Source organism: Rhinatrema bivittatum, chromosome 4 (assembly GCF_901001135.1).
Source record: "Rhinatrema bivittatum chromosome 4, aRhiBiv1.1, whole genome shotgun sequence".
Taxonomy (NCBI): domain Eukaryota; kingdom Metazoa; phylum Chordata; class Amphibia; order Gymnophiona; family Rhinatrematidae; genus Rhinatrema; species Rhinatrema bivittatum.
In genome coordinates this window covers 174214472-174231197 of record NC_042618.1, presented here as the reverse complement: position 1 = coordinate 174231197, position 16726 = coordinate 174214472, and the positions used below count along the sequence as shown (strand labels likewise).

The window sequence follows — 16726 nt, the reverse complement described above, 5'->3', positions numbered from 1 at the left end:
TGAGAAGGTAGTGGAGGTGTGTGTGTGTATGTGTGAATATATGAGAGGGTGTGTGTGTATAAGAGAGGGTGTTTGTGTGTGTAAATGTGTATCTGTGAGAGAGAGTGCCTACGCACATGTGTGTGCATGTGTGAGAGTACCTATATATATATATGTGTGTATGAGAGAGGTCAAAGTTTGTGCAACCTCCTCTAATCTACAACAATCTCAGGAGGACTGGAAATCTAAAGTTCCCACTTATGGAGAGTGGGAGATTTTATTTTATCCTTGTTAGTTTTAATTATTGGATGTGATGTATATACTGTTTTGAATTTTTTTATTAGTGTTTGGTAATATTTTAAACATTTTTATACGTGTTTTTAATTGGCTGAATTTATCAGCAGATCTGACATTCTTTTTATTGATATGTTTAATGTTTTATAGTTCTTGATTGTGTTTGCATTGCTTACAGAGTTTGGCTTCTTGTGATTTCCAGTTCAGTTTTTATCTGCACGGTTCAATTTATATTTCATGATCTCTTTATTTTGTATTTGGTGAGAGTCTATCTGTGTTCTGCTTGTGTGACTGAGGCTTTAGGTATTATGCTAGCATGTAGTTTCTGTGTAGGGATTTACAACAACCTGGCTTTAATCTGTTTTCCTAATAGGAGGTGTATTGGTGTTTAGGGTCTGATGTAATATTTGCAGAATGCCTTTTTCATAGGTTGAGTGCTGGTAATTGTGATATGGAAGGCTTACTATGTTGGAATTGTAGTTCAGTTTATTCCTGGCTTTCTGTGGGCCAAGTCCACACCCAGTGCCCTTTACCATAGGCCTAATACCATATGGGATCCAGTAGACTGCCTTGATTACTATGAGAAAGGTAGTTTACTAAGTCTATTAAACTATTATTATTGAAAGTATGTTTTTTGCAGTGTATGCCGATATAATATATATGTTGTTGTAAGAGATATATTTACTTCAGAAGATTGTACTTTGAATGTCGATTTTCCAAATGCAATCTGCCTTTTTAGGTTGGGGAAGTTAATACATTTTAAAATGGAAAAGAATGCATAAGTTTGATTATGTGGTGAGGGGAGGGAAGGGGGAATGAAAGGCTGTAAGGTTTGTCTAGGCTAGGGCATCTAATACCCTTGTATCAGCCCTAAGAGAGAGTGTGTCACACACACACAGACTCCCACCATTCACCAATCTCTCTCACCCCAAGGGTCAGATCCTGGCTAAGGGTGGGAGGCAGGCAATAGGGAATGGAGGTGTCCTATTTCTAGTCCCAGGAGGTGGGGCAGCCTTTGGCAACCCTACCCCATTAAATATTTCTTCATCACCTCTAGTGCAGATGCCGAAGACAGATAAAAAAAATATAACAGGCCCAAAAACTGAGTGGTTAGAGCAGTGGGCTGCCAACAAGGGAAGCCAGGGATCAAATCCTATTGTCATTCCTTGTGACCTTGAGCAAATCACTTCACCCTCCATTGCCTCCCCCCTGCCCTCACACAGACACACACACATACACAAGCTCTGACACAGACACTTGCACACAGGTTCACACACACACACGGCCTCCTTTCTCCAGGATCCTCGTGTGGCCCCATCCATCCTCTTCTTCATTTCGGGCCATGGTGGGATGAGCTCCACCATGGCCCTGCGGGCTTGTCTTTCCTTTGGTCCTGTTGGCTTTCTTGCAATTTGGGGGTTGAGGGGGGTGGGGGCCGGAAAGCTGTGAGCGCACATGCGTCTCTAACAGAGCAAACTGCCGCGGCCTTTCCTCAACCCGCCGGCAACCTGCCTCTCTTCTTCCTGGCCTTTTCTCATTTTCAGTCGCCGGAGGGTTGAGCGCCGACGGCGGCCCATGTCCTCTCCTGCTGCTGCCGCCCCCTCAGATGTGCTGCCCCGTGCAAATGCACAGTGTGCGCACCCGGTCGCGCTGGGCCTGCACACTTCCTGGAAAAGCGGTGAAAATTCCAACACACATCATCTGTTCATTAACAGTGCCCTGCAAAAGTAAGGCGCTATCAGAGAACAGAGCACGTTTAAATGCCAAAACACAGCTGCATGGATAGCCCTGTTCAAGAAACATCAGGCTCAGAAATCGAGCCTGAGCTTTACACTCCTGGGGATCTGTACATAAACAGTAAAGCTGACAGAAGTGGCTCACCACTAGACTCATCTTGGAGATGACTGCTCTGAGCCGGTGGTTTACTGTACAGTGGTCTCAAAAGCCACCCGGGATTTGTTGATATGAATATGCAAGAAGGGGACAGATGATGTAGTGCTCTCAAAGGAAGACTTCAAACTGGCATCACAGGCAGCAGGGAAGGGGGGGTAGCAGACATGCAATTTAAGAAAGTTTTCCTGGCGAGATGCTCTGCAGAACTCTAGGTGCCATATTCGTCCTTCAGAAAATGCAGTTTTCTGCAGCCCGTGTTCCCTTGTATTGGACCAACACGGGAATTATCCAAAGATGATGATGCAGATTAGCTTTTATCAAACATAACTGTATTGGAGCGGGAGAAGGCAGCGTGATCCAATGCTTAAGCCTACTGGTCTCTGATTCAGAAGAAATCTGCGCCCCCCCCTTTGCTTCTGACTCTCTGTGTGATCTTGAACAAGTTCCTTTATATTCCTGGGCCTTAAGATTTAATCCTGGCTCTGCCACTGACTGGGTGACCCTGAGCGTGTCACTTTATCTCCCTGAGCCTTCTAATCTCCGTTCTGTCCCCGACTCTCTGCGCGTGATTCCAGCGGAGCCATTTGCTTTCTTTCTGCCTCCTTTCCATGAGGGCAGCCCAGCCCTTGTTTTACCTTATAGCCCTGGATGTCCCCATTTTGTGCCTCCAGAGGTGGCGGCTCCCATATCACATCCAGCTGGGTTGCGGTGCTGCTCTGGATTTCTACATTCTGTGGAGGCGCCGTGGGCACTGTGTGAGAGAGAATCACAGGGTAAGGCATGGACAAGCACTCACCCCGTGCTGCTGCTGAAACAGCACAGATAAAAAAAAAAAGGACCTGGGCATCCTTCCACAGGTAGCAGAAGACCACCCTGGGATCAGGGTGGCTGATTCAGCAGGCTGTATTAGTGTGAGGAGGATCAAGGAATGTACCAAAGTGCTTAACATTACTTTCGATAAACTTCAGGATGAAACGTCTCCCGTGTAGCCCTGTGTACGGTGAACATATTGTTAGCTTGAAGGTTAGGTAGCACACACACCTTGCTAGAAATATTATTCTAGTCCACCAAGAGAAATACAGGGAACCTTAGACTGCCCTCTGCAAGAAACATTTATTACCCAAGGGTCACTCTAACATGGTGGTCTTTGGGCTGCCAGTACCCTGACAATTATATTGCCTCCAAATACTCTGTGGTGCCACTTCTCAGCTAATTCAGGGTGTGTGCAGCCTTTTTGAAGGAAGGGTCTCTCTCTCTGCCTCCGCGGAGGAATCCCATAGGGGAGCTGCGGTGGAGATACCTGACTCTTGCTCTCACAAGATGCAAGGGGGGAGGACGTTCACGCTCAGGTAAGCACTGGGACTTGGCGCTCGGCGTTCCTGTCAGGACCGCGTGCAGACGCGCTAGCGTGCACGATGGGATGAGCCTGGATGGCGATTGGATGGAATTGTGCCAGCATTCATCATGCTATGCAGTCACTCTGCGCTGCTTGGCATCCTACCTCCCCCACCCCCGGGCTTGTCGCACTCACCAGCTTCTCCAACGAAGACCTCCTGCGGAGAGCTGGATGGTCCCTCCCCCACAGCATTGTACACGCTCATTCGGATCTCGTAGCGCTTGTGCTTGCTGAGGTCTATAAAACACGGGCAGCGAGGTCAGTGACCAACCCCCAACATCACAGAGTAAAACCAGACCCAGCAGAACTCACCCCCGAACTCAGAGGAGTCCATACTGAGCGGTGCAGCATGCAGGAGGCTACCCGAATAACTTTAGGCCAGATATTCAGCAGGGTTTATCCAGGTCAGTATGTCGCTGAACACCCCTCCCCCTAAAATTACCCGGGTAACTTTAGGACGGTGACGTGCCCAACCAGACATAGATCCCAAAATTCATCTGGATAGCAATGAATATCAGTACAACCCGAATAAATTTAAGCCATGCTCGCTGAACTATGCCCCTCCCCCCCGCCTCTTTTTATCCGGTTAATTTTTTACCTGGGTGAAATTTTGTTGTTTGGCGGGGCGGGAAAGTGAATTCTCAGGGTTTGTCTGGATAACCAAAAAGTTACCCAGACAAATCCTTTTCAGTATAAAGCTCATGATATAAAACCAGACCCATCACAACCCATGCCAGAATACCCAGTCCCATTGGAATGCACTGCTGGATCCAAAGCATAAAACCAGATCCATCAGAACCCACTGCTGATCCTATAAAGAAAAAACCCATAAGACCTGTCAGAGCCCAGAATCCCAGGGCTTCCCATACCCTGTTCTTGTTAATGTTCCACCATCTCTCCAAAGGCCTCTCCTTCTACCTTCTCATCTGGTTTTCACCAGGAAGCCATCACATACAGCCTTTCTCCTTAAAACCTCTTATCCAACACTCATCAGGGAGCTATCATGCACTGACTATCTTCTTACTTTTCCCCCTTCTGTCGCTCCTCTGAGACCCATCACACACAGACTGGTATTTTTCATGTCCTCCCACATACAGACCATGTAGCACAGTGGCCTCCTGTGACAAAGCAGCATGCAGCTCCCCTGGAAGATACTTGCAGTGCTGATCTCCAGTCAGCCAGCAGGTGTCACTGTAAGAGTCATACTCAGCTCACTAAGGGGGTTATTTTCCAAGCCGCGATAGGCCCTTATCGAGTGCATTAGAGCCTTATTGCGGCGGTAAGATTTAAATTAGGGGGAGGGGAGGAGTCAGGGCGGAGTTAGGGTGGGAATTATGGTAAACGGCAGCGCCACCGCTGCCGGCGATAATGTTTTGAACATTATCGCCGGCAGTAGCATGGGGAATAGCACCACCTTTTACGGTGGCGCTATGCCCGCGATAGCCTGCAGCCATGGTGCGGTCGGCTGGAGGCTGCCACCTGACCGCCCCCTGCTTCGCCACCCCCCCCCTGTAGCGCAGGGTTCATCATTCGGCACGGAATGATGAATCCTGGCCTAAGACTGTGATAACTGCTTTGTTTCAGCAGCAACCCTCAATCCCAGCTGGCCCGGGATGCCGGATCCAGAACCTCAGAAGAGCAGTTACTACAAAAAGTGCAGAACACAAAGGCAACAACTTACTGTCCAGTTCATAGCGGGTGAGGCTGGACTCGCTCAGGTTTCGGATGGCATAGACGGCTACACCCAGGGGTAAGGCAGGAAAAGAGGAGGAGCAAAGCAGTGAGTGATCATTAGTACATACAAACACTTCTAGCAGGCAGGGCAAAGAGCCTAGTGCAGCCTAAGACAACAGTGACCACTTCCCCACGCAGCACTTCAATAAGAGAACCGGAGGACAAGAAACAGGAGAATCCAGAGCAGAGTGTAAAATCCCCTCTAAAACAGAAGCTGGCTGAAGTACTAAAGTCTTTATGCGGCCTGCAATAAAATCATTGCACCGGGACACAGGCATTAGCTGGGGCTTGGGCCAATGTCAGTATAATCCCGGAACCACTGGGCATTTTGGATAAGCAGCAGAGTGGAAATGCACAGCCAGCACGCGGGTCTGGTTTTCTATGTGGGTCTTTAGAGTTTGCTCTTACATAAGAACATAAGAAATTGCCATACTGGGTTAGACCAAGGGTCCATCAAGCCCAGCATCCTGTCTCCTACAGTGGCCAATCCAGGCCTCAAGTACCTGGCAAGTACCCAAACACTAAGTAGATCCCATGCTACTGATGCCAGTAATAGCAGTGGCTATTCCCGCAGTCAACTTGATTAATAGCAGTTAATGGACTTCTCCTCCAAGAACTTATCCAAACCTTGTTTAAACCCAGCTACACTAACTGTACCAACCACATCTTCTGGCAACAAATTCCAGAGTTTAACTGTGCTTTGAGGGAAAAATAATTTTCTCTGATTAGTTTTAAATGTGCTACTTGCTAACTTCATGGAGTGCCCCCTAGTCCTTCTATTATCTGAAACAGTAAATAACCGATTCACATCTACCTGTTCTAGACCTCTTATGATTTTAAAGACCTCTATCATATCCCCCCTCAGCCATCTCTTCTCTAAGCTAAACAGCCCTGACTTCTTTAGCCTTTACTCATGGGACAGCTGTTCCATCCCCTTTATCATTTTGGTCGCCCTTCTCGGTACCTTCTCCAGTGCAACTATAGATTTTTGAGATGCGGTGACCAGAATTGTACACAGTACTGAAGGTGCGGTCTCACCATGGAGCCATACAGAGGAATTATGATATTTTCCATTTTATTAACCATTCCCTTCCTAATAATTCCTATATGCATTCTCCTGATTGGCCACTGTTGGAAACAGGATGCTGGGCTTGATGGACCCTTGGTCTGACCCAGTATGGCATGTTCTTAACATTCTGTTTTCTTTTTTGACTGCTACAGCACACTGAGCTGACAATTTCAATGTATTATCACTATGATGCCTAGATATTTTCTTGGGTGGTAACTCCTAATATGGAACCTAACACTGTGTAACTACTACAGCATGGGTTATTTTTCTCTATATACAACATCTTGCACTTGTCCACATTAAATTTCATCTGCCATTTGGATGGCCAATCTTCCAGTCTCACAAGGTCCTCCTGCAATTTATCACAATCCGCTTGTGATTTAACTACTCTGAATAATTTTGTAAGATCTGCAAATTTGATTACCTCACTTGTTGTATTCCTTTCCAGATCATTTATAAATATATTGAAAAGCACCCATCCAAGTACAGATCTCTGAGGCACTCCACTGTTGTTTACCCTTTTCCACTGAGAAAATTGACCATTTAATCCTACTCTCTGTTTCCTGTTTTATAACCAGTTTGTAATTCACGAAAGGACATTGCCTCCTATCCCCTGACTTTTTAGTTTTCTTAGAAGCCTCTCACGAGGGACTTTTCAGATGCCTTCTGAAAATCCAAATACACTACATCTACCGGTTCAACTTTATCCACATTTATTTATTTGTAATTTTTATATACCGACCTTCTTGCATGAAAATGCAAATCAGGCCGGTTTACAGTGAAACTGAATAAGCAGGAAATCTAATTCCTTAGTCTGATACATTGAAAATCTAAAACGAAACAAATGTTAACAAGGCAAAAAGCTAAACAACTTAATAAAGGTTAATTAAAAGACAAACATAAGTAAACTTATTTTAAAAGAGGCACAAAGGTTAGCACGAAGGGGAGCACAAAGGGGGGAGCCCCTTTGTTGCGTCCCTTCGGCGCGTGACGCCCGGCGCGCGATGCCCGATGGACCGGCGTCGTTTACCGGCTCTGACGCTAGCGTGGTGACGTCATTGGGGGTGGGTCTATTTCTCTCTGAGGAATCCCATTCTTGAAAGTTTCATGGCGATTTTTTCAATTCTTTTCACTTTTTTTCAGCCCGGGATAGTCTCTCAGGGTACCCGATGTTGGTGGGTTGCCCCTCACCTTCCTTGGCCGATTAACCGGCGTCGTTTACCGGCTCTGACACTAGCGTGGTGACGTCATTGGGGGCGGGTCTATTTCTCTCTGAGGAATCCCATTCTTGAAAGTTTCATGGCGATTTATTAACATGTTTATTAACTCCTTCAAAAAAGTGAAGCAGATTTGTGAGGCAAGACTTGCCTTGGATAAAGCCATGCTGACTGTGTTCCAGTAAACTATGTCTTTCTATATGCTCTGTGATTTTGATCTTTAGAATAGTTTCCACTATTTTTCCCAGCCCTGAAGTCAGACTCACTGGTCTATAGTTTCCTGGAACGCTCCTGGAGCCCTTTTTAAATATTGGGGTTATATTGGCCATCCTCCAGTCTTCAGGTACAATGGATGATTTTAATGATAGGTTACAAATTTTAACTAATAGATCTGAAATTTCATTTTTTAGTTCCTCCAGAACCCTGGGATGCATACAATCTGGTCCATGTGATTTGCTACTGTTTAATTTGTCAATCTGGCCTACTACATCTTCCAGGTTCAAAGTGATTTGATTCAGTTCATCTGACTCATCACCCATGAAAAACCATCTCCGGAACTGGTATGTCCCCAACATCCTCATTAGTAAATACAGAAGCAAAGAATTAATTTATTCTTTCTGCAATGGCCTTATCTTCCCTAAGAGCCCCTTTAACCCCCCTCAGTCATCTAACAGTCCAACCGACTCCCTCACAGTTTTCTTGCTTCGGATATATTTAAAAATGTTTATTTATGAGTTTTTGCCTCTACAGCCAACTTCATTTCAAATTCTCTCTTAGCCTGCCTTATCAATGTTTTTACACTTAACTTGACAATGCTTATGCTTTTTCCTATTTTCTTCAGATGGATCCTTCTTCAAATTTTTGAAGGATGTGTTTTTGGCTAAAATAACCTTTTTCACCTCATCTTTTAACCATGCCGGTAATAGTTTTGCCGTCCTTCCACCTTTCCTAATGCGTGGAATACATCTGGACTGCGCTTCTAAGATTGTATTTTTAAACAATGTCCACACCTGTTGTACATTTTTAACCTTAGCAGCTGCATCTTTTAGTTTTTTCTTAACTATTTTCATTTTATCAAAGTTTCCCTTTTGAAAATTTAGTGCTAGAGCTGTAGATTTATATAATGTTCCCCTTCCAGTCATTAGTTCAAATTTGTTCATGCTATGAATACTACGTGGCGCCACCACTATTACCTCTCTCAAAAGATCATGTGTTCTACTAAGAATTAAATCTAAAATAGCACTGCAGCACGTGTGGACTGATGTGTGAACATCTGACTGTGCTGATACCAGAGGAAACCAACATCAGCCTTCTGTACAAGCCTAGTAACGCGGCAGCACCTCCTACTCAGATCAAAAATAGGACACCTGAATTATAAGGCCTATTCAATAAACAGTGGTTCACAAAAAAATAAAAAACCCAACCCCCCCAGAGATTCTGATGGCACAAAGCTCCTCTAGTCTCTGCTTGTTTTTCTTTCCTATGGCAAATGCCACAAACCTCACTTTACTCTGGCTTTCCCTTCACATATTCAGCACCAAGGATCCTCTGTGCTTATCCCAGGCTTTACCCTCACTACCCCAGCGCTAAGGATCCTCTGTGCTTATCCCAGGCTTTACCCTCCCTATCCCAGCGCTAAGGATCCTCTGTGCTTATCCCAGGCTTTACCATCCCTACCCCAGCACTAAGGATCCTCTGTGCTTATCCCAGGCTTTACCTTCCCTACCCCAGCGCTAAGGATCCTCTGTGCTTATCCCAGGCTTTACCATCCCTACCCCAGCGCTAAGGATCCTCTGTGCTTATCCCAGGCTTTACCCTCCCTACCCCAGCGCTAAGGATCCTCTGTGCTTATCCCAGGCTTTACCCTCCCTACCCCAGCGCTAAGGATCCTCTGTGCTTATCCCAGGCTTTACCCTCCCTACCCCAGCGCTAAGGATCCTCTGTGCTTATCCCAGGCTTTACCTTCCCTACCCCAGCGCTAAGGATCCTCTGTGCTTATCCCAGGCTTTACCCTCCCTACCCCAGCGCTAAGGATCCTCTGTGCTTATCCCAGGCTTTACCCTCCCTACCCCAGCGCTAAGGATCCTCTGTGCTTATCCCAGGCTTTATCCTCCCTACCCCAGAACTACAGATCCTCTGTGCTTATCCCAGGCTTTACCCTCCCTACCCCAGCACTAAGGATCCTCTGTGCTTATCCCAGGCTTTACCCTCCCTACCCCAGCACTAAGGATCCTCTGTGCTTATCCCAGGCTTTACCCTCCCTACCCCAGCGCTAAGGATCCTCTGTGCTTATCCCAGGCTTTACCCTCCCTACCCTAGCACTAAGAATCCTCTGTGCTTATCCCAGGCTTTACCCTCCCTACCCCAGCGCTAAGGATCCTCTGTGCTTATCCCAGGCTTTACCCTCACTACCCCAGCGCTAAGGATCCTCTGTGCTTATCCCAGGCTTTACCCTCACTACCCCAGCGCTAAGGATCCTCTGTGTTATCCCAGGCTTTACCCTCCCTACCCCAGCGCTAAGGATCCTCTGTGCTTATCCCAGGCTTTACCCTCCCTACCCCAGCGCTAAGGATCCTCTGTGCTTATCCCAGGCTTTACCCTCCCTACCCCAGCACTAAGGATCCTCTGTGCTTATCCCAGATGATTCTGTGCCTGGCTTCTGGGATTCGGTATGGTCACTGACATACGAACCTCTCAGGCAGGGTAATGATATGATGCTGGACCAAGTGCGTACATCCCAGCAAGCTTGAGAAGATTTCTAAATTCTGCTCAAGCAGCTATCTGGGAAGTTGACAACTCCTCTCCAAACAGCACTTGAGTCTGGTCTACCTCAGGGCCGAATTCTGGGCCAAATTCCCCTTGAACCATTCCACACTCTTGAGGAACTCATTTCTTTAGTAAGCTGATTATGGTAAATCTGACGTTTCTTCCTCTTATCTGATTGGACTATTTTATAGTCCACTGGGCTGTTATTTTTCCATTACCTCATAGGACCCTTGCCAACGGGCGAGCAACTTGCTTTGCAAAGAGGGCAAGAGAACTAGAACCCACCCTCTGGGCTGGAAGCTCCTCTGAACTATGGAATGGTTGTAAGCCCATCCTGTGCGGTCTGAACCTTCTCTAAGTACAAGCGGGTGGCCTGCCTGGCTTTCTTTAGGTGCTCTTGCACCCGTATGACATAGGCCGCGAGACTGTCTGGGGTATTCTTCATCCTCTCATGTCTCTCGAGCCAAATCTAATATGCCTCTTGGTCTTCTACCGTATAATAACTCGAAAGGCGAGAAGCCTGTTGAACTTTGGGGCACCTCGTGGACTGTGAATAGCTCATAGGGCAGTAGCAGTTTCCAATTTTTTGCCACCTTCATTTATGAACTTCTGTAACATTTGTTAAAATGCTTTATTGAAGCTTTCCAAGAGGCCATCGGTCTGTGGATGGTACACCGATAAGAACATAAGACATGCCATACTGGATCAGCTAAGGGTCCATCAAGCCCAGTATCCTGTTTCCAACAGTGGCCAATCCAAGTCACGAGTGCATAGCAAGTACCCAAACATTAGATAAATCAAAAGCTACTATTGCTTATCAATTTCCATAATAGCAGTTTATGGATTTTTCCTCTAGGAACGTATCCAAACCTTTTTTTTAACCCAGTTACATCAACTGCTGTAACCACATCCTCTGGCAATGAATTCTAGAGCTTAACTATGCACTGAGTGAAAAAGAATTTTCTTTGATTTGTTTTAAATGTGCTACTTGCTAACTTCATGGAGTACCCCCTGGTCCTTCTATTATCTGACAGTAAATAACTGATTTACATTAACTTGTTCAAGTCCTTTCATGATTTTGTAGACTTCTACCATATCCCCCCCTCAGTCGTCTCTTCTCCAAACTGAACAGCCCTAATGGCTTTAGCCTTTCCTCATAGGGCAGCCATTCCATGCCCCTTATCATTTTGGTCGCCCTTCTCTGCACTTTTTCCAGTGCAGCTATATTCTTTTTGAGATGCAGTGACCAGAACTGCACACAGTATTCTGATGCACACAGAGTTTTCACCTTAAGCAGGCTGCAGAGTTGCTTCATTAGTTTAGAGACAAATAGGGTCCCTTAGACTGTCAGGATCTCTTTGGGTAGTCCTACCTGAGAGAAAACTTCCATTAAGGTAATCACCACTGTTGGGGTTTTCATTTTTTTCAGTTGTAGGGCCTCAAGGTATCTCGTGGCATAGTCTAGGATCACGAGAATATACTTGTTACCTCGAGTTGTTCTCTCTAGCGGCTCCAGGAGGTCCATGGCCCACCCTTTCAAAAGGGGTTTCAGTTATGGACATGGGAATGAGAGGTGCCGCCTAAACACCGGCAGGTTTAGTGAGTTGGCAGGTAATGCAGGACTGGCAATATCACTGGACCTGTTTATATTCCCTGGCCAATATAACTGGGCCAATATTTCCTCTCAGTTTTTTTTCCTTGCCCAGATGAACCCTCTAAGAGTTACTATGCGCTAGCTGCAAGACTTTCTGGTGATAGGACTTGGGAACTAGGAGTTGCTCTATCAGTTTCCCTTCCACATTCCCCTTTATGACTGACTTGGTATAGCAAGTCTCTTTTCATTATGAAATATGGAGGATCTGGTGCAATCACTGGAGCTCCTGGAACCATCTTACTGTCTACCCTCTTTAAGTGCTCCCTTGCCCACTTAAAAGACTCTTCTCTCTGGGCCCATTTAAAGTCCCCCGGTTTACTCTCCTTTTCCCAGTTAATGGGGTCGGGTATAAAATGTGAGTTGGCTGGTGATTCTTCCCCAGAGTCAGAGGCAGCCTCCTCCTCTGTCTCTTGCTCAACTGCATAACTATATTTATCCTGTCGTTGTTGTCTCTGGGATTTAGGCATTTTAGCTACCTTAGGAAAGAAGTCCATGTACTCTATGGGGAAGAGTTTGGGTAATGGCAACTCCTCAGTAGGGGAGATGGGTGTCCCCATCGTAATCAGGGTCCAAAGACTGTTAAAGTTCAGACAGTCCTACCCAATCAGGACAGGATAAGGGAGCCAGGGAAGACCCCTGACTTTTTTTTCATTTTGGCTGACTAGTGTCTTCAACTGCAATCGACATGTTGGATATTGCCTGTGGTCACCATGTTTGAAAGTCAAAATTACCATTTGATCATAGTTGATTTGACCCTGTTTCACCAGTTCTCGTTGAATGACAGTCTTCATACTGCATGAATCCACCAAGCCTGTGTTGATACCCCATCTATTTCTACTGAAATTAGGAAAGTGCTGCCCTCCTCCGGGTGTATATCCACAAAATGACAACAGTGCGGTGTCACAGCGTTAACGTCCATGACTTCTTCTTCACAATGGGGGTGTCCTGGGTGAAATTGCCGCTCTCCCTGCAACTGAAACATGGGGGGTCTTCCAGAGTTGGGCACCTGAAATGCGAACCTTGTTAGGGCTGGTTCCTCTGGCAACTGGAGCTTCTGATACTTAGGGCCCGTCATCCTTTAAGCACATCACGCAACTTCTCCTGAGAGCGTGGGGTCTCTGATACCAACTGAGCCTGGTAGTAGGCCTCCACCACTTCTAAGGCCTTCTCTAATGTTAGATTCAGATCCTGGCAAACCCACTGTCACATGGGTCAGCTGAGGCTATTTTGGAATTGCTCCAGAAGAATGGTCTTGCGACCTCTTTGCCAGTCTTCCCCTCTGGGCGTAACTACTTCCAGGCAACATTACGAAGCCTATGGAAAAGGTTTCTTGGATTCTCCCCTGCCTGCAGGAGCCCCCGCTGAAAGCATTGTTGATAGGCCTCTGGGTTAAGGCCAACTCTCTGAAGAACGGCGGTCTTCACTTCCAGATAGGTGGCGGTGCCCCTCTAGATTTGTGATCTGGAAAGTATCCAGACAGTCTCCAAATAGTAAATTAGTCAGTCTAGCAGTTCACTCAAAGGTTCTTTAAGAAGCTTTTGGGGTCCTCTCCAGGGGTCATCTTCAGTGATGCTGAGGTCAGTGGGGGTGGTCTAGTCACTGCTGCTTGCACTGCCTGTGCCACTTGAGTCAGCAGAGTGTTTTGATGACCCACCTGCTGCTGGTCCATCTGTGTCTGTGAGGCATTCTGCAGCTGCTGCTGCCTAGTTGCCAGGACTTGTATTATTGCTCCACAAGTCTGGTATTTCTTCGGGGAAAGGAGAATAGGGGAGGGGAAAGAAAGAAAGAAAAAAAAAACACCTGCTGGCCTATTTGGCCCTGCTCACTTCTTGAACTTTACCTATTCTTGGCAGGGCTACGCCCCTTAGCCGGTTTGTAGCGCCGTTGGGTGAGGAAACTCTGAGGGCCTCGGAAACAGAAACACTGTTCTTTGTTTTCTTTTTCTAGTTGTGGATCGGTGCCTGTGCTTTCCTCTGTGCTTATCCCAGGCTTTTCTGTAAGGGTTTTTGCCAAAACCACCTCCCTTGGAAAGCCATTCTGGGCATCCGTGGCCTTTTTGGTGAAGAAATATTTTCTGAAGTTACTTCTGAATCCTCCTGTGATTTCATGTTCCTGAGCTGCCTTTACACTCAGAAAGGTTTGCTTCATGTGCATTGTCTTTATCCCTTCCCCCCTTCCCTCTCCTTTCAGGCCTACTCTTCTCTTAGGTCCTTAAGTCTCACTTTAGGGCTTTCGGCGCAGACTCGCATCCCCTTTCTGTTGCTCATTTTCTGTTATGCTCTAGACTGGCACTTGAGTGCTTGGGAAGTGACACATACCGGTGCTCAGGGACAATTCTGCTCTACAGAAACTGTCCTCTTTGCATCACCACCTGTCAACCTTCATGCTGCTCTTGCTAGCTTGGGATGACAAGTGCGAAGTGCCCCAGCAATCTTTCATTATCTGGGCTTTGCTGCAGGACAGACAGAGGAAAGCAAGTAATTAAAATTCAGACTCAAGGGAACTCATCTGTTTCATGGGATTCTTAGGCTTCAAGTGGTATTTCATCAATTCTGTTTCATGTAAACTCGTGCAGAAAACCATGCATATCACACTGCATTTTATCAGATTTAAGCATGTGGTGGGTTTGTGTGGAGCCTTACAAGGCTGCAAGGAATTTTATGCAAATGGAAACATTTTAAGATATGGATGTATCAAAAATATAAGGCAAAACCCTGCCGCAGTGTTACAGTATGAGACTCCCTCCAGCTTCCGTTTCTCCAGTTTCTCCTCACCCTGGATCTCTTGATCTGCTCTCCCACAGCGGCTCCCTAAGCAGAGGCAATGTAGACAGCTCCGGACATAGGAAGACAGTAGACGTGTGTAGAGGGAAACCAGTGAGACAGTGCCAGACAAAACTTTACAAACAATACTTATGTTTTTAGAGACAAAGCAGTGGAAAATTACATTGTGCTGTCTGTTAGGGAACATTCAAGTGAGAACTGTATTTCAAGGCACATCGTCAAAGCTGGTAAAAATGCAGATAGAAATCTCTTGACATTTTTTTGTCCAGCAGCATCGACCTGTCCTGTGGTGTCTGCACGGCTTCAATTTGCATATCTCAGCTGTTGCATTACAGCACCAAAGTATTCAAAGTTTCATTAAAAAACAGCCAAGAGGTTAAAAAGAAGTTCAAACTAGAGCTAAACAGGCAGCACTGGGATAATTACATCTACTGTAATGCCTTGTATGTGGGACTTCCAAAGAAAGATCTTAGACAGTTGTAGATAATTCAGAATGCCATAGCTCACCTGCTGGTAGACTAACACCCATGCTCACATCATTTCACATTCTAAGGCTTTGTGCTGGCAACTTGTTCATGATAAGGTCAATTTTAAAAACTTGTGTTTGGACTATAGGGGCTTGGATGGCTCCAGAGCAGTTCATCTAAGGGAGTGATTAAACTATTATGGGGCCGATGCAATAACTGAGTGAGGAAAATGGGCGCTCAGTGTTGAGCACCCACTTTTCTAATACACACCCATCCACCTCTCCTGGGTGCGCAATTCAATATTTAAATGAGGGGTTGCACTGCCAAGGAGGCACTAGGGAGAAATGTGCACCCCTAGTGCCTCCTTGGCAGTGAGCACCCATGAGAGGTCACTATCAGCAGGTTGGGAAAATGGACGCTCAATTTTACGACGACTATTTTCCTAACCTGTGCATAGCCACGGGTTAGTAACATGGATGCTCATTAATTGAGCATCCATTTCCCTAAACTGACCGCTGGCACAATTTTTTTTTTAACCTTTTGGTTCCTCCAATTTAATTTCGCCACAATATTAAGTCAAAGGATGTACAGAAAAGCTGTAGTTTCTGTTTTCTGTACAGTATTTTGGGCTGCTCAGAAATTAAACTCTGCTCTGGGCAGGCATTCATTTCTGAGTGTAAAAATGTGCAGGTCGGGCACACATTTTTTTTTTAAGATCTGGGGAGAATAACTAATAGCCTCATCAACATGCATTTGTATGTGATGAGCACTATTAGTTTCGCGGGGAGTTGGACTATAATCCCCTTATAGCATACGGGGTTGTGGACGCGCGTCCAAAACGCTCATCCAAATACGGGTTAAACCGTACACTCGGCTGAATGCACTGTTTTGCATCGGCACCTATGTGCACCTTGGTTGCAGGAAAAACATTCATTAATAGTCTCATCGGTGAGAGAAGCCAGGCTGGCTGGTACTCACAGGAGAGTCTTATCCTATGTTGCTCAGCTTTGGAACAAACTTCTTGGTGAGATGCGTCTCACTGTGGACTACCTCCAATTCTGAAAGTAGTTTAATGGCTGTTTCTATCAGCTTTCAACTAACAGATCCAGTGTGACTCCATATCCTTATAGTAGAAAGTGGTTAGATTGTCTAACTTACTGAGCTAGCACTATAGATACTAAATATTATATATTAAAGAGGTATATGTTCCCTTAGACCTTGAGCTGGTGTCTCTATCTGTAGGTTGTTGTCATCCTGACAAAACAAACATAAAGGAAGTCTGATGATGTCATTAAGTCATTTGTTGTCTGCTATGCAGGGATAAACAGTCATTTGAAATAACATGGAAAACACCAACAACATTTATTGTTTTGCTCTGTCATTTCCCATCAGAAAAAGAAAAAAACCCCAACAAGTTTTCATTTAGGTTTTATATTTTGGTAGTTAACGCCATTCTGCTGCAAACACAATGTTT

The 16726-nt window shown here is 45.7% G+C and overlaps 1 protein-coding gene across 4 annotated transcripts in view; it reads right to left on the bottom strand.

Moving 5' to 3' along the window:
- SDK2 (sidekick cell adhesion molecule 2) overlaps nt 1–16726 on the bottom strand; it is a 577803-nt gene that overhangs the window by 53029 nt on the left and 508048 nt on the right. For 2 of the 4 annotated variants that reach the window (XM_029599248.1, XM_029599249.1), the window contains exons 34-36: nt 5244–5300; nt 3698–3799; nt 2802–2917 (exon numbers count right to left, since the gene is read on the bottom strand). In XM_029599248.1, the coding sequence (XP_029455108.1) occupies nt 2802–2917; nt 3698–3799; nt 5244–5300 (275 nt within the window). The remainder of the gene's footprint in view (nt 1–2801; nt 2918–3697; nt 3800–5243; nt 5301–16726) is intronic. The other 2 variants (XM_029599250.1, XM_029599252.1) reach the window with 1 other exon arrangement.